This window comes from Takifugu flavidus, chromosome 18 (assembly GCF_003711565.1).
Source record: "Takifugu flavidus isolate HTHZ2018 chromosome 18, ASM371156v2, whole genome shotgun sequence".
Lineage (NCBI taxonomy): Eukaryota > Metazoa > Chordata > Actinopteri > Tetraodontiformes > Tetraodontidae > Takifugu > Takifugu flavidus.
The window spans coordinates 8,254,311-8,276,946 of NC_079537.1; the positions used below are offsets into that span (position 1 = coordinate 8,254,311).

A 22,636-nucleotide genomic window follows, 5' to 3' on the forward strand; every position below is an offset into this window, starting at 1 on the left:
CAACTACTACACCTTTAATGTCTCTTAATAATTACTAATTGTTTAGAAGAGGACAAGCTGGGAAAATGTCTGTGGTGTTGGATTGCAATACCTCATATGTGTCACTGCCAATCCATGAATGAAGACTTCAAGAAGAAAAATGCCAATTTCAAAATGTATTTAGCAAATAGAAGCAATTCAAGATACAAATATTACAGAGCTCCGGGCCAGTTCATAACCCTACAATAACAGAGTCCATCGTCAGGGCATGAAGTCTGACAACCTAACTATCCCTTGACCCAGTCTTTTATAGAAAGACATATGCAAATTATTGAAGCTAATCCAGTCCAGTCCTTCTGCTTGGACAACCTCGTCTTCTTCTTCCAGTCCTTGTTCTCAATTGTTTCCCAGGTCAAAGTTCACATTCTTCCTGTAGATAAACTCATCAACACCACTATGCAGTCCAGTTTGACTGTCTCCCCTGATTACAACAATCATGCCAAGGAAGAGTCAGCTGACTACTTATCTTTACTACTCTTGTGAATGATTATATTATTCATAACTTCTAAACTAACTGTAACAGAGAACAGAGACATATACAAAAAAGCAAACAAATGGTAACAAGGTGAACACAATTCTCTTCAGTGGTCAGCAATTGTTGATTTCCAGCCCAGAATGCATATGGGTTGTGTAGCGTCTGATTTCTTCAGATTTAATGAGCTTCTTTGCATTATAAGTGATCCTTCAGAGGGCTGATGTTGCTGCTATGATGGGGGGAGTCTACATGAGCAAGTGTTAGTCTTTCAGAGCACTTCAATATGGCCAGTGAGCCGTGCAGCCATTTTCAGACGTAGTTGTTCCAGAATAGTTGAGCAGCGTGCTCATCATCTGTGGTGGGCTCAGGGTCAGTTTCTCATGGCCTGGATTCATTCATCAAATATCATCAGCACTCTCGCTGCAGGATGGGCAAGTTTTAGTGTGTAATTCGGAGACGGATTTCAGTAGCATGAGTCGTCAATCATTTCTGCTGGTAAAAGAATGGTTTTTGATTAATTTAAGAGAAATTTGACTTGGACCAAAAACTTTATCAAGTCAAATCAGTTTTATTCTTTACACTCACTGTTGTATCTTATATCCGTCCATGGACCCTGAAGCCATACAAGCATGTGTAGTCAGCATGGCCATAGTTGGTTTCAATTTGCAAATCTATATATTTTAAACGAATACTGTCATGAACCTGCAAGATAAGATGAAAGAACAAGTTAGTTATGCTGTCATTTGAAATATAAAAACTCTTCCTCCTCACCTTCACTGCAAACGTCTGGGTTGGGTTACCCTCAAGATCATACATAAATTTCCCTAGATGCACCGCTTTATCATCTAAAGACTGTAGTCCCTGTCAGAGAAAAATCAGACCCCGGTAAACCCTGTGTTCTACAGCCCGTATCACGGCAACCTGTGGAACGCCTCCAGTTGCATTTGATACTCACATAGACTGTAAAGTGACGCGGGGCCGAGGGGATGGTGTCGTTTGGGGAAACAGACTTTAAAACATGATCCAGGGTCACATTGCTGACGGTAATGGTGTGGGAGAGTTCAATAAAAAGGTTGCCATGGCTACCCGGAAATGACCAACAGTTCCCTGGGATTGGAGGATGTTGTCCCTGAGAAGAAAATAAAACAAACAAAAAACAAACTACCTTTTAGCCAAAGATTGCTGTTTCAGTGTGGAAGAATATTAGTGAACTAGATCAATACTCACCCCAATGACAGCTGCTGGAACCACTTTTGAAAAAAGTTCAATCCCCAACAACTTTTCTCCCGCGATCCTCTCATAGGTGCTGGAGGATCGTTTTTTGTCCACTTTGGCTCCTGTATGTCAAAAAAAAAAAAAACAAACACCAAAAAAACGCCCCCAGTGAGATCAACATGAATCCAGACCTTTGAATTACACTAAAAATTTTCAAAGCTTCATATCGTACCGTCAGACTCTAGAGCAAAGTTGGTCCAGAAATTTGCATCCGTGAGCTGATAGTTCAGTTTCTCTCTTCAATAGCACAATTCAGTTTGAAGCTTCTGTATGCGCATCATCACATTTCCAAAACTTTGATTGGTGCACTAAAAGTGAGAAAAAGCCAATTTAATGATCCATGTCTACCTAAAGGATTGATGACAGCACCCAGCTGTCTTTATGTTATTTTAAATATATATTCAACATGCAATACCTTATGACAGACTGGAGATGTGGGTACCAGGTCATAGCTAGTTGGTCTTTCAATAGAGTTGACATCCACATGATAAGAGATGATTGGAAGCACTGATGGGTGAGGAAAGCCAGTGTGATAGTGTGCAAAACAGATCAAACATCATATATGTTTATGACAGACGACTTACTCAAAGCAAGGACCACCAGACTAGAGAAAATGAGCCACTTGGTCTTGTAGGTATTGACTGTATCTTTGCTACTGCTGGACATGCAGCTTCCTGAGGAGCTCGACTCTGAGGAGATCGACTCTTTAAGGTAGCTCAGGAATCGTTTAATGTCATAGCTGTCCCTGTCAATCCTGTCAGATGTGTCGCTTGTAATTGTGCGGTTTTGCCTCCGCTTGTCAACTCTGGATTAGAAAGAAAGTGGAACGTACAAAGACTGCACTAACTGATGTGGTTGTAATTTTCTGTACTGTACCTGGAAGCACTATCTCTGTAACAATTGTTGGATTTCCATCCTTGTCGTAATATCCCATTTCTATCAGTCTCAGACTTCTTCGCTTGCCTAAACAAAGAGCAGATTCACTTCAGAAACTCTTCTGGGGCCTGGTTCAATGCATGTTTTTGTTAATAGCAATAGATAGAAAACTCATAAGAAAATGGGCAAGGTAAAAGCCAACAAAAGTAATCCAAGAAGACAAAAAATGGAAACGAGTGAAGAAAAAAACGATCCGACGAACCATTCAGTGTGTTAGAATCTGTTTTGACTCTTGAGTGTAAAAACATTCAAATTTCTATTTAATGTATAAAAATGAAATGGAAATGATTAAAGGAAGTGATGTTGATGACTGCCAGTTTGTACTTGACCGTTCACTGTAGGTTTTGCACGTGTCTCGTAGGTCGTTCTACAGGTAACTAATCCAACAGTGCCCTCACATGACAGGAGGTCGGTACTACACACAACAATGAAGTACAGCGACAACCAAAGGGCAAAATTTTACAAAGTGAATTTTACTCATAAAAAGTTGTGTGAGAAACGGATCTCTGAAAAAATCGTTATGATCCTTGGCAATCCCCCTAAAATTACATTACACTGTTAAAATATAATATCGCACTATTACTTGATCAAAATAGTGAGGTTTTTTTACCTGTCCTGCCCAGCTGTCGGGCCAGCAGCACTGCTTGTCAAGTTGCAACTACTACACCTTTAATGTCTCTTAATAATTACTAATTGTTTAGAAGAGGACAAGCTGGGAAAATGTCTGTGGTGTTGGATTGCAATACCTCATATGTGTCACTGCCAATCCATGAATGAAGACTTCAAGAAGAAAAATGCCAATTTCAAAATGTATTTAGCAAATAGAAGCAATTCAAGATACAAATATTACAGAGCTCCGGGCCAGTTCATAACCCTACAATAACAGAGTCCATCGTCAGGGCATGAAGTCTGACAACCTAACCATCCCTTGGCCCAGTCTTTTATAGAAAGACATATGCAAATTATTGAAGCTAATCCAGTCCAGTCCTTCTGCTTGGACGACCTCGTCTTCTTCTTCCAGTCCTTGTTCTCAATTGTTTCCCAGGTCAAAGTTCACATTCTTCCTGTAGATAAACTCATCAACACCACTATGCAGTCCAGTTTGACTGTCTCCCCTGATTACAACAATCATGCCAAGGAAGAGTCAGCTGACTACTTATCTTTACTACTCTTGTGAATGATTATATTATTCATAACTTCTAAACTAACTGTAACAGAGAACAGAGACATATACAAAAAAGCAAACAAATGGTAACAAGGTGAACACAATTCTCTTCAGTGGTCAGCAATTGTTGATTTCCAGCCCAGAATGCATATGGGTTGTGTAGCGTCTGATTTCTTCAGATTTAATGAGCTTCTTTGCATTATAAGTGATCCTTCAGAGGGCTGATGTTGCTGCTATGATGGGGGGAGTCTACATGAGCAAGTGTTAGTCTTTCAGAGCACTTCAATATGGCCAGTGAGCCGTGCAGCCATTTTCAGACGTAGTTGTTCCAGAATAGTTGAGCAGCGTGCTCATCATCTGTGGTGGGCTCAGGGTCAGTTTCTCATGGCCTGGATTCATTCATCAAATATCATCAGAACTCTCTCTGCAGGATGGGCAAGTTTTAGTGTGTAATTCGGAGACGGATTTCAGTAGCATGAGTCGTCAATCATTTCTGCTGGTAAAAGAATGGTTTTTGATTAATTTAAGAGAAATTTGACTTGGACCAAAAACTTTATCAAGTCAAATCAGTTTTATTCTTTACACTCACTGTTGTATCTTATATCCGTCCATGGACCCTGAAGCCATACAAGCATGTGTAGTCAGCATGGCCATAGTTGGTTTCAATTTGCAAATCTATATATTTTAAACGAATACTGTCATGAACCTGCAAGATAAGATGAAAGAACAAGTTAGTTATGCTGTCATTTTAAATATAAAAACTCTTCCTCCTCACCTTCACTGCAAACGTCTGGGTTGGGTTACCCTCAAGATCATACATAAATTTCCCTAGATGCACCGCTTTATCATCTAAAGACTGTAGTCCCTGTCAGAGAAAAATCAGACCCCGGTAAACCCTGTGTTCTACAGCCCGTATCACGGCAACCTGTGGAACGTCTCCAGTTGCATTTGAAACTCACATAGACTGTAAAGTGACGCGGGGCCGAGGGGATGGTGTCGATTGGGGAAACCGACTTTAAAACATGATCCAGGGTCACATGGCTGACGGTAATGGTGTGGGAGAGTTCAATAAACAGGTTGCCATGGCTACCCGGAAATGACCAACAGTTCCCTGGGATTGGAGGATGTTGTCCCTGAGGAGAAAATAAAACAAACAAAACAAACTACCTTTTAGCCAAAGATTGCTGTTTCAGTGTGGAAGAATATTAGTGAACTAGATCAATACTCACCCCAATGACAGCCGCTGGAACCACTTTTGAGAAAAGTTGAATCCCCAACAACTTTTCCCCCGCGATCCTCTCATAGGTGCTGGAGGATCGTTTTTTGTCCACTTTGGCTCCTGTATGTCAAAAAAAAAAAAAACACCAAAAAAACGCCCCCAGTGAGATCAACATGAATCCAGACCTTTGAATTACACTAAAAATTTTCAAAGCTTCATATCGTACCGTCAGACTCTAGAGCAAAGTTGGTCCAGAAATTTGCATCCGTGAGCTGATAGTTCAGTTTCTCCTTCAAATAGCACAATTCAGTTTGAAGCTTCTGTATGCGCATCATCACATTTCCAAAACTTTGATTGGTGCACTAAAAGTAAGAAAAAGCCAATTTAATGATCCATGTCTACCTAAAGGATTGATGACAGCACCCAGCTGTCTTTATGTTATTTTAAATATATATTCAACATGCAATACCTTATGACAGACTGGAGATGTGGGTACCAGGTCATAACTAGTTGGTCTTTCAATAGAGTTGACATCCACATGATAAGAGATGATTGGAAGCACTGATGGGGGGGGAGAGCCAGTGTGATAGTGTGCAAAACAGATCAAACATCATATATGGTTATGACAGACGACTTACTCAAAGCAAGGACCACCAGACTAGAGAAAATGAGCCACTTGGTCTTGTAGGTATTGACTGTATCTTTGCTACTGCTGGACATGCAGCTTCCTGAGGAGCTCGACTCTGAGGAGATCGACTCTTTAAGGTAGTTCAGGAATCGTTTAATGTCATAGCTGTCCCTGTCAATCCTGCCAGATGTGTCACTTGTAATTGTGCGGTTTTGCCTCCGCTTGTCAACTCTGGATTAGAAAGAAAGTGGAACGTACAAAGACTGCACTAACTGATGTGGTTGTAATTTTCTGTACTGTACCTGGAAACACTATCTCTGTAACAAATTGTTGGATTTCCATCCTTGTCGTAATATCCCATTTCTATCAGTCTCAGACTTCTTCGCTTGCCTATAAACAAAGAGCAGATTCACTTCAGAAACTCTTCTGGGGCCTGGTTCAATGCATGTTTTTGTTAATAGCAATAGATAGAAAACTCATAAGAGAATGGGCAAGGTAAAAGCCAACAAAAGTAATCCAAAAAGACAAAAAATGGAAACGAGTGAAGAAAAAAACGATCCAACGAACCATTCAGTATGATAGACATTTTGTTCCAGATCTGCGTCACTCGTTTAAACCAATATTAACCAATATTATATACTGTATGTTCGCCAACAAATAAAGTCTTGCAGTCTCCAACGCTGAAGCAGTATAAATGAAAACTTTTAGTTTTAAAAATGCTTTAATGCTTTGATCCATCAAAGGACATTAAAGCTTTACATAAAGCACACACATATACACCTTTTGAATAATTACAGCAGAAGGCCCAAGATTCTTTGTGGCCCAAAAATAAGCCTAATTCCAAAATAAACAACCGATAATTTTTTGGCCGAGGCTTTTTCCCGCATTAACCATTTTAAAACAAATGCTTCATCTCACCCTCAGAATAATCTGAGGATTGTATTTTCAGCTCAGGGCGGCACGGTGGTGTGGTGGTTAGCACTGTGGCCTCACAACAAGAAGGCCCTGGGTTCGATCCCCGGTTGGGATTGATTGGGGACTTTCTGTGTGGAGTTTGCATGTTCTCCCTGTGCCTGTGTGGGTTTTCTCCGGGTGCTCCGTCTTCCTCTCACAGTCCAAAGACATGCATGATTGGGGATTAGGCTAATTGGAAACACTAAAATTGCCCGTAGAGAGTGTGAGAGAGAATGGTTGTTTGTCTATATGTGTTAGCCCTGCGATTGACTGGCGTCCAGTCCAGGGTGTACCCTGCCTCTGCCCATTGTGCTGGGATAGGCTCCAGTCCCCCTGAGACCCTCAGTGGAGGAACAAGCGGTAGAAAGTGAGTGAGTGAGTATTTTCAGCTCAATATACCATTAGTTGAAGATCCCTAAGAACTGAAAAAAGAACTTTGCTGCACTCAAGTGGACAAAAAGGAAAATAACAGGGGTCAACAGCCAAAATATGAAGACAGTGTGTGTGTCTGCGGACGGTGTATATATAGTCTCTGACCACTAGAGGGAACACTTTACTAAATGACACTCAAATGAAAACGACACTCATGTCCCGTTTTAACTGAGCACTGAATAAAATACCTAAAAATGATAAACTCCAGATTTGTCTCTACCGTATTTTATTGTTTTTATTTTTAGACCGGGCCGTTAATGTAGTTGCGGTTTTTTTTTTTTTTACTTTTTTTTAAACACATTTCCGCCCAAACATTGGCCAACGGAAACAAAACTAGCCCACACATCGGGAGCACGTCGGGCTCCAAAACAAGCGCACCGTACGTGCTCCGGGGCGGGGCGACCTGATGACGTCAGGCCTTTGTGTTGGCAAATCACGGCGTGCACGGGGCGGGCTCGTGAGGCTGGAGCGGTGCGCTAGCAGGCTAAGTAGAGAAAGAAAGCTAACTAATCGAGAGAGTGAAGAGGAGCTAACGTTTTAGGAGAAAGGCAACTGTCAACACAGACAAGGGAGCAGAATTCTAAGCGGACTGGCTTTCCTCCTAGTTAACTACATGAACAGGTTTATTTGTCGTTTATCAAAGACCGTGTTTGTTCAAATGCCCGAGGTGCATTTGGATTCTAAATCGATTGTCCCATTTCCAAACGGAAACCATTGCAGGACAGATACTTCGTGCTAACTAGCCGAGTGAATCATCCAGGAGACGTTTCCTTGTCACCTATGAACCCAAACTGAATGTTTTGTCTGTCATGAGTCCGGCCGGGTGCTCCCATGTGAACGGCTATAAGGTGGATAATTGGAAACAAAACCTTCGAGTCATATACCAATGCTTTGTTTGGACTGGTACTGCTGAGACGAGGAGACGCAAGGTAAAAACACAGTAAACTGCAGCCTTACATTCAGAAAACAAAAGTTCTGTGATTTTTGATGTGCAAACTATTGCAGAAAGTGGAGGGCGAGTGATGTCCCACATGATGCACAAATGCAGGATGTCTTTGAGCACCTCTCGCTCCAAATGTTCTCGTAGTAATCTTCACGGTTCCGGCTCCTGCTAACCTCACCGGCTCGGTGAAGTCGCGCCAGTCACGCTCCGCTTGACAAACTGGACCGGTTCTCGAATTTCCTGTTCATCAATAAAAGATTTGTCACCCTTTTGTTGTTTAGAGTCATGCGGGTTAGCTTCCGCTTGGCCGGTGCCGAGCCGTTAGCCACGATGCTAAAGTTGGGCTTGAGTGAGAGTTGTAGCTGAGGGCTAATGCGATCGCTTTGCGTGGCTTCGCACGCAAACAAACAGGTCCACAGATTAGTGCTTCTCTGCCGGTCGTCCCGGGTCACTGTCCTTCCCTGCACCGGTCGTCCGCTCATCACTTTGCTTGCCGGGACGTCTGCGGGTGACTTCATTGCCAGTTTCCTCCGGAGCTCATCCCACACAAGGTCGGCCCGCACAGCTGCCAATAACTTTTCCCCTTGTTTTCCTTTGCATGATTTGGTTTCATACATCTTTGGTCCTGCATTTCCCTCCTACAGTATCACAGTCATGCTGCTGATGGATCATATCGGCTGCAGCGGACTTTCTTTTTTCCCCCTGAAAGATAAAGGTGGAATGCAAATTTGGAATGATGATTTTTGCACCCATTTTTTGTATTAGAAATAAAAGTGACAGAGCTTTTTTGCACCCTCGTGTTGGAATAGGAAGTGCCCAAAGAGCTAGAAGGGTTCTGGGCTGAGTCGCTGACCGCCTGTGAGCACAGAACAGGGAACATCTTCTAGTTTTGATCTTGTGATAAGTTGACCTGGAGTTAAAGAGGCGTCGGACTCTTTGCATTTGTGCTGCCGTGAGCAGGTTTGCAAGGCGTTGGTGCCGACATGGATAAAATAAGACTTATGTTGTCATATTCTTATCAGCCCGCCTCCTCGGGTTGGTGTATGTTTTTCATTGACATCACAACATGCTGATAATCCTGGAGCCTCAAGAGTGCTCCTCTAGGAGCCGGACCTTGGTACCGCCTGTCTCTGCTGCTCCTATACACCGATCATATGTCCATGAGGTGCAGGGAGACTTCCTGAATGAAGTGTTCTCTCTCCCTCTCAGTTTTCCCTCCTGTTTGGCTGTATAGGAGCGCCAGTACTGTGTCCCCCGCCCCCACATGCTCTTTTGCTCCTGACTATTCCTGCAGAGCCGGTACAGAGTTGCTCCAGGACAACACAGACACCAGACTCTCTCGTGAGGCAGACTTTTGTTTCTCTGTGGAATCCTCAGCTCCGTCTCCTTTGAAGGTATTAGAAGCCACCGGAGAGTGGAGGGTGCCGAGCCGGTGTCGTCATTAGACTCCACCTTTCGTTTGTGCTGTTTTTTGCTGCTTTCTTTGTGGTCTGGCCTCAACAGCCTCACTACAAACCTGCGCCCTCTCTGCCGCCGGCTAAATTTAATCCCTTTAAACGTGCGGGAGCATCGGAGGAGAATTTGTCACCTGTTCTGCTCCCTCAGTCCACGACCTGCTTGGATCACAAATGGCGGAGCGGAGGCCACAGATCTGAAATGATGCCGCGCTTTGCTTTGGGAATACATCTGTGCTTCCCCGAGTGGCGCTGGGTAAAAATTCCGAACCCAATGGAAGCGCGGCAGGCGCGGTTAGCGGAACATCCACGCGCGACTTTCAAGATGCAGCGTCGCTTTGATTCAAGGGGAGAGGGCCGTGATCAGAGGGCCCATTGAACTGGAGTTTGATAAATCATACATGATCAGAAGAGGCGGCACCAGCGCTAAGCTCTCCTCCGCCAGTGAGCACACAAGATTAGAGAGGAAGCGTTTCCTAGATGTTGCTGCAGAGTTGAGAGGTTGGAACATTGATCAATATTTAAGGATGACACATTTACTTGCTCCTGCCACTCTATTTTTCCCTCACACACACACACACACACACACACACACACACACACGCACAGGAGTGCACAGCCAATTGCAGAGAGTGGCTGCTTGTGGGCCGTGAGCAGATCTCTTTGTCAGATCACATCACAGACCTGCTGCCTGACTCATCAGCGTGCACCCGTAACATCAGGATCTCGTCCTCTTCCTGCGCTCGCTCCAATGCTTCCGCCTTTCTCCCGCTTTCCCTGTGGTTCCCGGGCAGTTCACTACATTCAAGTTTGCATTAATCATTTGATTTTCCCCGATGACGGCGTCGGGCTTCCTCGTTCGGGTTTTTACCAGCTTATTGTTCTCGTCTGGCCTTGCGAGCCCTGCTCGTTGTGCGGGCTGAGGGCTGGTGTTGATGTCGGGCTTTCTGGTCTGCGTCCAGTCCGATTCCTTCACACGTCTGTGCTTCCGTGTATTTTCAGGTCGTGTCAAATGCGGCTTTCCATCTGTCAGTCACCGCCGCCGCGGCTCTGTGGCTCAGGCTAAAGAGCGGCGTACGGATTAAACCTCTCAGCGGCTGCACGCCACTTTAACTCGCAGCTTCGGGGCCTCCAAGTGCAGCTCATCGGGCCCCTTTAGGCGCTGCGGCGGGCTTGAAGGGGCTTTGGGTGCTTCACTGTTTCCGATGGAAAGTGCCCGCTCGGCCTCTGGACAACAGTTCTATGGGACTTTGGTGGAAGGGTTGTAATTGACAGTTCTGTCCTCACGGCAAAGACTCGGAAGGAGACCGACTTGTTAAGGGAAGGGATGCGGTGCCGGTCACGGTCCAAGTGAGCCAATAGAGCTGCTGTCCTGCCGCCCCCCAGTGCACCATCTGCCTAATGAGTTGTCAGTCACTCTGGGGCCCGGCCCAGCCTCAATCCAGTCGGTCGTTTTCGTCCAGTCCAAACGCTCCTTTTTCTCCCTGTTGTCCCTGGAGCCTGCTATAAAGCCGTCCTTGGCGGTTTAATATTTGTTGTGATTAATAGACGAGCGTCTTTTTAACAGCGGGATTCTGATGTTGCGTGGCTCCGTCGTGCGTGTTCCTGTGGCCACGGCGTGAAGTTGGGGATGCGGATGGAAGCGATGGGACTGACTCCTCTCTGAGACTGCAGGGGAACAACCGGGCTGTCAATCACACCGGCAGTCCCACGTGGACGAGCACAGGCATACGCGCGCCCCCCCCCCTCCCCAGCAGAGAATGGTGGCATATGGTAGCTTCAAGGTTTGATAAACGATCAGGCTGCCTTTTGTTAAACTTTGGCTCCGCTGTTAGCCATATGTGCTCACCAACACGCTGCTGTCTGAGCCGTCGACTCCGCTGCAAATATTTGCCTTTATTCTTCCATTTTTATTTATTTATTCTTCACACCTCATAAATCTGCTCTTGGACGAGCAGAGTTTTTGAACCGCTTTCCCTTTTTTGGCAAAATACTGGGACATTTAAACTCCAGTCTAAAATCAAAATTGCTCCTTTCTGGATTTTTTTTTAATGCCAATATGCACATTTTTGTTGCATCTACTATTTGGATGAGGATTCGTATAGATATGCGCCATACAGGCTGTAGTTTCCTGCTTTGTGACATCCTACACGGTGTGTCCTCATTAACTATTAATCAGGGTTCCTTTTTTAGCTCGGTATCCTCATCACGTTGCAAACGAACCACAAGGAACCATCAGGTTTTGTTTTTGGTTGCTTTACCTCCTTTTGCTCCTTTTGATGCATAATGTTAAATTAAATTTTCTGGAAATTGCAAGTAGCTGCCAGCTCGTCCTTAAGCCCGGGATTCGGGATTTGGCTCTAATATCTTATAGCAGCATATGACAGTATGAGGGCAAACTCCACTCTCCTTCATCTCTCCGAGACACCCTCTTTTTGTAGTTTTTTTTCCCCGATTCGTGGCTGAGGTGGGAGCACGTTCCTTACGAGCTGACGTTGACAGGAGGAAATTGAGAATAGCCCCAGAATTGTATGTCAGGGGTCTCCAGGGCCGCCTGTTGAGGCGGCGTGGACCGAGGAGCCGGCACCGGCCTCATCCTGCCAAGGCGGTGACATGCCTCAGCCCCACGAGGTCAGTCAGCAGCTCTGAAGCATCACCATTAAGGGCCGTCACCAGCCTCCCTTAGCTTAATATTAAATATAGATAAAGCAAGGTTTATACGTGCCTGTCTCACTCAATAACAATAAAATCCGTGCATGGGTGCACGGAGAGCTTTTCCCCCATCATATTTCCAGACTGCAGTATGCTTGTCAACTATCGTTACTTTGGTTGACATGAATATGTGTGTGTGTGTGGGGGGGGGGGAGCATGCGCAGACCCCTGAGTGCGAGGCGGCGCGGTGAGTCACGGCTCTAATAAAGCTCCATTCTATATTGACGCTCCCCTCCCTGTTCAGTTCTCTGCTGCAGCGGGAGCACGTTCGGAAGGGCCAGACCACCGTGCGCGTCATCTTCCAGGCACCGCGCTCTATCGGCGGCTCACGCCGGAGCCTCGGTTTGAATATATGAACGCCATAACCTAATTGTCAAGCGAGGAAAATGCTGAAATGGGCTGGAGACACGGGGCTGTCGACCGGTGTAAGCGGCGTGTGCGTCGCAGGGCGTTCTGTGGTATTTATTGGGTCGTCGTTACTGTGGCAAACGCTTGCAATGTTCCCAGGAAGGGAACGTAATTTTCCACAGCTGCTCCTCCGCGGAGCCGGAGCTCAATACGGTTTGATCCAGCCCCGCCCTTTTGACTTGAAAGAGGGCATCCCAGCTAGGGTATAGAGCGCTAACGTGAGCTCGCCGCCAGGCCGACACGTCCAGTCATCTGAGCCGGCTCCTGATCAATAGCTGACCCGATGTGAACATTAAAAGGCTCGATCCAGAAGTGCTGACGCCGAGGAACTGGGAGGGAGCGTTGAGGAGCCGGGGAAGTGCTTGAGTAGGGATAGATTTTCTGCCCCATTTAATGGGCTTTGAGGCAGTCCCAAGGGGGTAGGGGCAGCACTGGGCATCTGCGGGGAGGGGGGGGGTCTTGCTTTTTGTCTAGGAGTCCTGGTCTAATGGGTGACGGGCAGAGACTAACGCCTTTTCCCCCAATATCTGATCTCTACACACTTCATTTCCCCGTTGTCCCTCCCCCGCACACACCCACGCAGAGCCGTCTGGTCGATATGAATAAAAACAGAGCTTAGGGTCTGCAGCCCCCGAATATCCCCTGTGCTGCACCGTCATCAAAACGCAGCCTGCTCGCACTGGCCCGAACGCACCCACTGTGAGTTTTGCAGCCCTGCATTTGTCACCACGCACCCTCGCGCCTCCGTAGTGTTGTGCCACTAGCACATTAATGTTTAATCAGGAAGTACCTGCGCTCGGCGTGTACGTGCAAATAGAGCTCCGATCCGGCTCATTATTTGAGCAGCGCCTGTATGTGCAAACAGTCTCAGTGATTACCAGTTGTTCTTCATTTCAGATTACAACATTTTTTTAATTGGCTCTTTGTATTTCAAGTAAAAGCTACATTAGCACGTGCCTCAGACCGTTCCTCCAGCGCGCCCGCTGAGCATTAAATCCCACCGTGCCCTGCGTGCGTCGCCGTGCGAACGATTCGACTTGGAATCTCATTAAACGGAACAGGATGTGACAACGGACTCTGTAGGATTAAGGCCGTCCTCGCTTCAGGTTTTTTCCAACCTTTTGGGCTCTATAACATTCGTGTGGCTGACTCCGCTTCGCCATTGTCCATCATAAATGGGCGCTGTCGTCCCCCGCCATAGAGGCTACTCTCACCAAATATCGCCCTGCTTGATGTTTCTCTCCCCAGGCCAAGTCGTGCATCTGTCACATGTGTGGTGCCCACCTGAACCGACTCCATTCCTGCCTCTACTGCGTTTTCTTTGGCTGCTTCACGAAGAAACACATCCACGAGCACGCCAAGAGCAAGAGGCACAACCTAGGTAAGCCTCGGCGCTCCCTCAAAGCCGCAGCGTCCCTGCAGCCTCGCAGGCTGAGTCCCATCACGTCTGCCTGCGCATTCACAGACACCCCTGTGGCCCACTGCAGTATCAGCCACCAGGATTACAGCTTCACATTGGGCAGCTTCCTCCCCTAAGAAGAAGAGCTGAAAGGAAAATTGCAGCGGATTATCGTTCCCATGGGAATGCCTTATCCAGTCAAATGTCGTGGGTTTAATTCGATATATGACGCCTTTACAAAATGAAAGGGCAGGTTTGGTGACATTAATCCACAGCTCAGGCTAACTCCAGTTTGAAATGCTAATTATGCTAAATGAGACAATGACACTAATGAGCAGCATTTTAGCATTACCCTGATCAGGGCAACTAAACATTTATCAGGGGAGAATGTAAGGTGGCTTGCTGGCCGTGTGAACGGCTTTAATTGAATTAATGCATTTCAGCAGTTTGGTGGCGCTCAGAGACGACGCGGCTGCAGTGTTAATTAGCTTTGAGCTGCCCTGACACTGGCGCTCCTCTTCCCCACCTCTAATCAAATTAATCCCATGTCCCCGGCTGCAGGATAGCAACTTCCTCTCTTTTCACATCTTTTTCAGCTCCTTTGGCCCCGCCCCGTACCCCCTCCTGGCCGCCTTAAAAGGCCAAACGAGAGCGTTTTGTCTAAATCCTTCCAGACTCGCGGACCCGATGGTGCCGGAGTCAGGGTTTCTCCGCCATGTATTGGCTCGCTTTCTTCAATGTGCGAAGCACCAAAAAAATGTCCAGTCAGGCTAAAAATAGGTTGTCACGGCAACAGAGCCGAGGTATTGTCGGTATTTAGGGTGGATGAGGATGATGTGCCGGTTAGTAAGAAACGAGATGGAATCATAATCCAGCAAGCACTTTGTGACTGCGGCAGCGCCGCGGCTGAACAATGAAATAAAGCCGAATGTGTGTTACTATGGTGGGAAAATCCATTTGTAATTTTGCTCCAATCTTCCTCTCTCTCTCTCTCTCCTTCCAGCGATAGACTTATTATACGGCGGGATATATTGTTTTGTGTGTCAGGACTACATATACGATAAAGACATGGAACAGATTGCCAAAGAGGAGCAGAGGAAAGCTTGGAAATTGCAAGGTACCTCATCTCTGCCAGCCCAGTGATGCAGCTGTAGGGATATTGACTTGACGTCACCTTCGTATGTTTGCATTTCCTTTTCTCCATAGGCATAGGGGAAAAATACACAACATGGGAGCCCACTAAGAGAGAGCTGGAGTTACTACGACACAATCCAAAACGGCGGAAAATAACTACAAACTGTACTATAGGTGGGTAACACACTACACGTCGTTTTTACAAATGGTAAAATTGCCAGTTTGCTTTTCTCCTCTGCTTGAGTAACATGTTGCGATCTCCTTGTTTGCCCTCCTGCCGCAGGTTTACGAGGGCTAATAAACCTGGGCAACACGTGTTTCATGAACTGCATCGTTCAGGCGCTAACGCACACGCCGCTGCTGCGAGATTTCTTCCTCTCAGACCGACACAAGTGCGAGATGCAATCAAACTCCTGCCTGGTGTGCGAGATGTCGCAGCTCTTTCAGGAGGTATGGCGCGAATGCTTTAGGCCTGATGCATGCGCCCGTTTCATCACGTGCGGGAAGGAGCCTTAATTTAAGATATCGCGCCGAACGTTCTCCCACAGCGTTCTCCACCGCAGACGGCTGAGTCACAGCTTTGTTGAGGGCGCAGCGAAGGGAAAGATCGAGCTCGACAGGAAGGCACAGAGAAAACGGAGAAATGAATGAGCACGTTGCAGTAATTATACCTTTTAATGTACACAATTAGCCAATTCAGAATATGTTCCGCAGCAATTTGCAGCGTTTTAAATCCCATCTCTGCTGTAAAGGTTCAGCGTTTACATCTAACAGCCCCTTCGACCCCGAGCGTTACGTAATTTCTGCCAGGTTCACTCCCACGCTGCCTCGCTGTGTTCTTTTTTTATTTCTTCCACCCTCTCAGTTCCTAGTATATGTATGAGCCCACAGATGGCGAGTTGTGCTATAATCGCTTGAGTCACCTCAACCTCCCTTAAACCGAGGCTCTCAGCCGTGGAACGCCGACGGAGAGCATCTCGCTGCCGTACGGCAGCGTTCAGGTCTTCAGCTTTGGCAGAGGGAGAAGATTTCAGGGTCAGTTGTGAAGGATTAATCTCCCTGAAAGAAACATGGCAGCCTCCCAACGGAACCTCAACCACTGTTGTAAACGTCTGTATGTCCGCCATCTTTCTTCTTCTAACCAGCCTCTGTGATACGACCCCTCTCACACCCCACAGCCTCGCCCCCCCTCTGACCACCCTCTCATTCTTTCTCTCTTTCCTACTCATCTTTTTAGTTCTTTCCTTGTCAGCTGCCTCCAAACTGCCCAAACAGAGTTTTCCAGACTGGCTCAGTTACTCTGGCTCAGTCTCCTCAACCCCACCTGGATCGTTGCTTGTCAGTTTCTATGGCAACCACACTGGCTAAGTTTTCCTCATTTCCATCCACATTGTGCACGCCCTCTGCACACGTTCCATATTAAAGGCCGGTTGTAGTTATGGAATCTGCTGTGACTTGTGTAAAGATGATGAGCGTGGCATTGAAACCACAAACGCTGGCTAACCCGCTCCTAACGCCTCACCTTCCCTCCTTTTCCCCAGTTCTACTCGGGCCACCGTTCGCCCCACATTCCCTTCCGGCTGCTGCACTTAGTATGGACTCACGCGCGCCATCTGGCAGGCTACGAGCAGCAAGATGCCCACGAGTTCCTCATCGCAGCGCTGGACGTTCTGCACAGACACTGCAAAGGGGACACAATCAGTAAGTTATGTTCCGACGCTGGTTTCCTGTAGCGACGGAGCGGCCTTGGGTGTTTTCACCTGCTGCCAGTGTTGCAGCACAGCACACGCTGGCTCGCTTCAGAAGCACACTAAAGCATGACAAAGGTGCTTCTCAAGGAGACGGGAAACAAGCGGCGAGAATGTCAATCGTTCCCTGGTGCCGTCGCTCAGAATCGCTGAGATTTGACTTCGATTAGTTGTGGAATCGGGAAGGTGCGGTGGCGGCGGCGGCCCTTTGCAGCGGGGCGCCACATCACAGAAGTCCGGAGTCCTGTTAAAGGGCCCGTTGTGTTGTCTGTGTGTTTAAGCTTGCGCTCTTTGTTTCTCCAGGAGACGACAATGGGAAGAAGGCCAACAATCCAAACCACTGTAACTGCATCATCGACCAAATCTTCACGGGGGGGCTGCAATCAGATGTCACCTGCCAGGTTTGCCAGTACGTACTGTGTGTGTGTGTGTGTGTGTGTTTGTGTGTCTGAGGGTTAGACGCCAGCCCCCCCCCCGTTTCACATTTACTTTTTCATCCATCACACCTATCCTCTCGTGGACTCTCAACACCACCACCTCTCATTGCTGATCGATGGAGGCAACGCGCCTCCTCCTGGAGCGGCCGATCTACACGCCGTGCCCTCGCCGCCGCTCTTATTTAAAGCCCCGGTCCCCGCAGAGCCTGCGGAAGGGAGGGCGGGCGGTGGCCGTGTGTTGGTGGGGGTTGTTGTCTAGACAGCAGCACAAGCCAAGCGTTGCCTGCCTGCCCCCTAGAGCTGTCCTGTCACATTAACACCAGCACGCTACACTGAGCCGCAGAGCTCTGCGGCCAGGCTAGCAGACGAGCCGAGGCTAGAACGGCGTGACGGCCGACGCAGAGATCGCTTTAAACCTTTTCACAATTTACAAAACTGCTCCTCATGACAGATGACGGAGGACAGTTGTTTTTAAAGCACAGCAGTCCTGTCTAGATGCTATAAATGTACCAACCATTAAGGCTCTTCCCTGGTAAATGGACATCAGGTCTGCTGGCCCGGACTCGTACTGTACACGTTAGTAGCTGCACAGGCAGCTTCAGTTCCTCTCGGGCCAAAGGCCTTCACAGTCATCAAAGCCAGTTTTTCTGTGATGCAACATTTAATAGAATTGCAAATGAGCCTGAATGAACAAGGAGAACAACATGCACGCGCACTCTCTCCCCCCTCCCCCCCTCCCCAGCGGGCTTAAACAAACGTTCAGAATCCATGGGCTCTATGAATTTCAGCCCACAAATGATGTCATCATCGCTTCCTCACTACAGCAGCAGAGTCAGTGAATTGGACTCATTGGGCTTAATTCTGTCTTTCCCTTCCCTGTAGCGGCGTTTCCACGACGATAGACCCATTCTGGGACATCAGTCTGGACCTCCCGGGCTCATCCACGCCCTTCTGGCCCCTCAGCCCTGGTGGCGATGGCGGCACCATGAACGGAGAGAGCCACCTGTCAGGATCGACCACGCTCACAGACTGCCTTCGCAGGTACAGCCTGTCCTCTCAAGTGCCTGTCAGAGTAGTTTCTTCGTTATCAACCCCAGATCCAGCTCGTAAAAGATTTAAGGGTGGGAATCCGATGCCCTCGATGCACCAACGACCAGATGCCTTTGAAGCGATGCCTTCACTGACTCGTCAAATTCTGCATACGTGGGTGATAATATTCAGGAAGTCGGGACTTTTCCTCCCCTAATGTGATTGCATCTGTCCACATGTTGTCAAATAACCAGGATCCATCTGCTCCAGGGTTCCCGTGTATATTGTACTCGTGTGCAGCGGCCCCGTTTCCCCCAGATCTCATCTTGAACCTTCATCAGCTTGCCGAGCAGGCGTGCCCTCTCCCGTCTTCTGCAGCCTCTTTATTCATGCAATTTGCTTCCCCCCTTTCTCCTCATCTTATTTCATTCCCTCCCCACTCCACATAATTCCTTCTCCTCTGTGCCCTCACCCGCTGCCTCTCACTTTGTCTCATCCTCCCCTTCGCTCGCATCTTTCCGACTCTTCTTTTTTTCACCGCAGCGCCTCACCCCCCACCCCCCAGTTGCTGCAGCGAGTCTCTTAAAGGCACAGAACTGGGTGGTGCTCTGGGTGGTGGGTAAAGTCTTTTAGAGTGGCTCCATACCCAGAACCTCATGCATCATTAAAATGTCCTAATGGAGTTACAACCTGCGAGACTCAAAAGGCAACAAAGTCCCACCAAATATAACCGCAGTTTCTTCTTCTGTGTTTTTTTAATAAGATCCCTGTTTTTACTTCCTGCTTGTTCTCAGCTCCCTTGCTCATGTAACACACACCGTCTCTCTCATTCCAATCCTCTCCGTGCAGGTTCACCCGGCCCGAGCATCTAGGAAGCAGTGCCAAAATCAAATGTGGCGGTTGCCATAGTTACCAGGAGTCCACCAAACAGCTGACATTGAAGAAGCTCCCCATTGTAGCGTGTTTCCATCTGAAAGTGAGTCAGTCAGTAATAATGTGTTACAGTATCCGTCTCTCTGCCTTATCCAGCGTTTCCTCTGTCGCTACTTTACCAACAGCAGATGCTGCAGCGTCCCGAGGCTGCTGCGCTGGGATTGGGACATGTCATTATTCTCCCGAATTCTCCCTGTTTGTAATAAAGAGCTCATCCTGTACTTTACACAGATTCCCTGTCTGCGCGCGTCCTCCTGTCCACAGCGTCTGTCTGGTGCATGTGTGTGGGAGTGTTTCGAATTCGATTGGGTTGTTGGCACGTTACCTCCTGCCGTGCAGCTCTTTCACAAAGTGTCCCAGGACACCTACAATCTTAATGACTCCTACAGTCCTCCACTGCCCATGTTTTATTTATTGGAACAGGCCCATAATGTATTTATGTTATTCATAGGAACGGGTGACTGAAACACAGGCTTCAGTTGAGCCGCGCCTCTTAGGATCTCATAATGAAGGTGTAAATCAGGGAGCAGAATGTGGGTTTTCGCTCTTCCCTAGCTGTGTTTTCAGTAATGAATCGATAATACCTGTTATTTCCAAACCTGCCTCCCCACCACTCTCCATTTTTCCTAATTTCCTCCCCTCTTATCGTCTCTCTCCGACCCCTCTCCCCAGAGGTTTGAGCACTCGGCGAAGCTCCGGCGGAAGATCACTACATACGTTTCCTTCCCTCTAGAGTTGGACATGACTCCTTTCATGGCATCCAGGTAAATGTCTGCTCAGCGAGCCTTTTACCGCACTTGCAGCAGCTCATTAATCACAGCGGCACTAATATTGCTGGTGTCTTGTGCTGATGTACAGCCCGACGCGTATGTGTTGTAAACCAGACCCGCATTCATCTGTGGCACAATGTTGTTAAACGCTCTAAAAATACACCCCAGCTTTTCATAGAGTGTGCAGCAGCAGTCACACCCCACCCCTGTGGTTGTAGCATCCATTCAACTCTGTGCCCAGGCAGAAGCATCATTAAGCAGCAGTGACAGGAAATACACCAGGTCCAGACGCGGGGTCCTTCTGCCACCTAGCGGTTGTGTGACGTAGTGCTTCAGTGTTTCCTAAACCGTTTTTGTCTCTTGGTCCTCTGCAGTAAAGAGAGCAGAATGAACGGACAGTACCAACAGACGGTCGAGGTGTTAAACAACGATAATAAGTGAGTACTTTCTGGATGACACCTCCATCACCAAAGAATCTACACAAAAATCAAGAGCCTTTTGTTTATGTTTAAACCTGTGACTGTTACGATAGGCAGATATATTTTACATCTTTTTTTTTGCTCTGCAGATATTCCTTGTTTGCCGTGGTCAACCACCAGGGCACGTTAGAGAGCGGCCATTACACCAGCTTCATCCGCCAGCACAAGGACCAGTGGTTCAAATGCGATGATGCCATAATCACCAAGGCCAGCATTAAAGATGTTCTCGATAGCGAAGGGTAAGAACACCAGCGCCAGAGGTCAGAACAGTACAGAGGTCAGCAGAATCCAACCTGGACTGTGTGTTCTCCTCAGGTATCTCTTGTTCTACCATAAACAGTTCCTGGAGTACGAGTAGAACCGTTGATGGAAGAACACCAAGAACCGCGAGAGTTGTGGGGAAAAGGACGGAACCCAAACACACAAACCTACCTGAAACTGTTTGACTTAAACAGTCGGCTCCTCCGGCTCCAGAGGACAAAAAAAAAGAGTAAATGATAACATGCAGAATCAAACAAGCACTGAGCTACTTCTTGGCATCTACTTGACAAACCTGAATGAAGAAGAGGAGGAAGAGTGGGAGGACAAGGTCAGGCTGGAGGGGGAGGCCCGCGCCCCCCCCATCCGCTGCAGGGGAGTCCGAGCATGATCGATGGGCACACCTGGATTCTTTTCTTTCTCCTAGTATTCACACACTCGCCTCCACCTTCCTCCCATGGTGCTTTCATTTCGACTGACCAAGCATTTAAAACGAGACACGTGTGTCGTCATATGCATCCCAGGACTGAAGACGCTCCTGCCGCACGCCACTGAGAGCAGGACGGGTGTGTCGGGGCGCTCTGCTCCTTTGTGAAATACTCTTTGAATCCAGTACACTTATGTTTTAGGAGCACAGAGGTGATGGGAGAGCTCAGACGCTAAAAAAGGCAGCGTCTCCGGAGGTGCTGCCATGGAAACGAAGCAGATTTGGACCCGAGTGCTCACATTTTATTATTTACGTGTCGAGTCGTTTGTAAGTCTGGTCGGGGGCAGGATATATCTATTTTTTTAAGTCGTTCGGATGAATTATTGAGTCGTTTTGTTTACCCGCGGTTTCCTCGTCTTCGGTTTACGGCACAGCCGGAGACGTTCCTTTTTTTGTTTCTTTCTTTCTTTCTTTGCAGACATATTATACTTTCATTCTTGTGGAATTGTGGGTATAATGACGACGATTAAATTCGCTCACGTTCCGGCAGTTTTGTAGATGCCGAATGTGGGCCGGGCATTCTGAGGAGACGGCTGCGGGCGGCGGCGGGCGAGGCTGCGGAACACCTCGGTTCGCGTCACGGACCACTTCAGATGCCTGAGCAGGACATCGAAAGAGCACGTGACTGCACGTGACTGGGCTCCTGGCCTCAGCATATGTGAAAAAACCCGCCATCGGCGACGCCTGCGGGCCTTTACCGCGCTGTTTTCAGAGGCGGGAAGATGATGATGTGAGCTATAAATACACTCAGAGGGAGGCTAAAACACACTGCACATATACGGGCACGGTGTGACCACAGGCCGGCTGTGAATCCATCTTCTCCATGGCAACCGTGGCTGCTGCATAAGTGGTGTGTGTTGCCTCTGCAGTGCAGCAAACCCAGTTCTCTGTCCAATCAGTACGCTGTCTCAAACACACACCCGCGTCAGGGTGTTGCTGTCTGTTTGGTTTCTCGTTTTTGTGTGTGTGTGCGCGCGCGCGTGTCTGTTGAATTCAAGTGTTTACTCGGTTATCAGATGAGGGCTCTAACCAATCACATGTCCACGCCACCTCAGAACCACGAACCCCGCTTGTTAAAGAGCTGCTCTGTCATTTTGCACCCACGTGCACATCCTTGAGCCCACTGCGGACCCTCGGCCCGAGGGCAGCGGGCGAATCAAAGATACTAGGGTCTGTGTCTCGGAGAAGCCAAGGCCGCCCGAGGACATTCAGGGATGTAGCTGAAACGATAAGAAAGAGCAGAGCTTCATTATCCGTTTCAGTGATTAAACTTGGAAAAAAACTGGAATATGTGTGCCGTCTTTTTTCCCCTCTTCCCGTCA

The 22,636-nt window shown here is 47.7% G+C and overlaps 2 protein-coding genes and 1 long non-coding RNA gene across 4 annotated transcripts; 1 reads left to right on the forward strand and 2 right to left on the reverse strand.

Annotated features, from left to right (window-relative positions):
* Nucleotides 1-122: 122 nt before the first annotated feature.
* Nucleotides 123-1,301, reverse strand: LOC130514825 (uncharacterized). Its single transcript, XR_008947070.1, has 3 exons — nucleotides 1,286-1,301; nucleotides 1,100-1,216; nucleotides 123-1,006 (listed from the first exon to the last, which is right to left on the reverse strand). It is a non-coding gene; the product is annotated as an uncharacterized LOC130514825 (long non-coding RNA).
* A 2,204-nt stretch (nucleotides 1,302-3,505) lies between these two features.
* LOC130514780 (SUN domain-containing protein 2-like) lies at nucleotides 3,506-7,436 on the reverse strand. Of its 2 annotated transcripts, none has more exons than XM_057014574.1 (9): nucleotides 6,040-7,436; nucleotides 5,748-5,968; nucleotides 5,579-5,670; nucleotides 5,336-5,471; nucleotides 5,120-5,229; nucleotides 4,850-5,023; nucleotides 4,666-4,755; nucleotides 4,480-4,596; nucleotides 3,506-4,383 (listed from the first exon to the last, which is right to left on the reverse strand). In XM_057014574.1, the coding sequence occupies exons 1-8, from the start codon at nucleotides 6,096-6,098 to the stop codon at nucleotides 4,489-4,491; spliced, it is 990 nt and encodes a 329-aa protein (XP_056870554.1). In that variant the 5' UTR covers nucleotides 6,099-7,436; the 3' UTR covers nucleotides 3,506-4,383; nucleotides 4,480-4,488. The 2 variants fall into 2 exon arrangements, with proteins under 2 accessions (XP_056870554.1, XP_056870555.1); XM_057014575.1 differs by having other exon boundaries at nucleotides 3,506-4,386.
* Nucleotides 7,437-7,588: 152 nt separating this feature from the next.
* On the forward strand, nucleotides 7,589-22,602 carry LOC130514778 (ubiquitin carboxyl-terminal hydrolase 22-like). Its single transcript, XM_057014571.1, has 14 exons — nucleotides 7,589-7,744; nucleotides 7,844-8,052; nucleotides 13,889-14,021; nucleotides 15,043-15,156; nucleotides 15,246-15,347; nucleotides 15,457-15,623; nucleotides 16,715-16,874; nucleotides 17,225-17,330; nucleotides 18,241-18,399; nucleotides 19,237-19,363; nucleotides 19,993-20,084; nucleotides 20,465-20,527; nucleotides 20,659-20,808; nucleotides 20,885-22,602. Exons 2-14 carry the CDS (start codon nucleotides 7,933-7,935, stop codon nucleotides 20,925-20,927), a joined length of 1,536 nt encoding a protein of 511 aa, XP_056870551.1. The 5' UTR covers nucleotides 7,589-7,744; nucleotides 7,844-7,932; the 3' UTR covers nucleotides 20,928-22,602.
* The last annotated feature ends 34 nt before the right edge of the window (nucleotides 22,603-22,636 follow it).

What these genes read in the sequence shown, in the direction of transcription:
- LOC130514780 (XM_057014574.1), bottom strand. Translation starts at nt 6,098, where the DNA reads ATGGGATATTACGACAAGGATGGAAATCCAACAATTTGTTACAGAGAT. An exon ending in TACAGAGATAGTGTTTCCAG is followed by an intron (nt 5,969 to 6,039) that starts GTACAGTACAGA and finishes TTTCTAATCCAG; the next exon opens with AGTTGACAAGCGGAGGCAAA. An exon ending in TTCCAGCGGCTGTCATTGGG is followed by an intron (nt 5,024 to 5,119) that starts GTGAGTATTGAT and finishes TTTTCTCCTCAG; the next exon opens with GGACAACATCCTCCAATCCC.
- LOC130514778 (XM_057014571.1), top strand. Translation starts at nt 7,933, where the DNA reads ATGAGTCCGGCCGGGTGCTCCCATGTGAACGGCTATAAGGTGGATAAT. An exon ending in AACTACAAACTGTACTATAG is followed by an intron (nt 15,348 to 15,456) that starts GTGGGTAACACA and finishes CTCCTGCCGCAG; the next exon opens with GTTTACGAGGGCTAATAAAC. An exon ending in TAGCGTGTTTCCATCTGAAA is followed by an intron (nt 19,364 to 19,992) that starts GTGAGTCAGTCA and finishes CCCTCTCCCCAG; the next exon opens with AGGTTTGAGCACTCGGCGAA.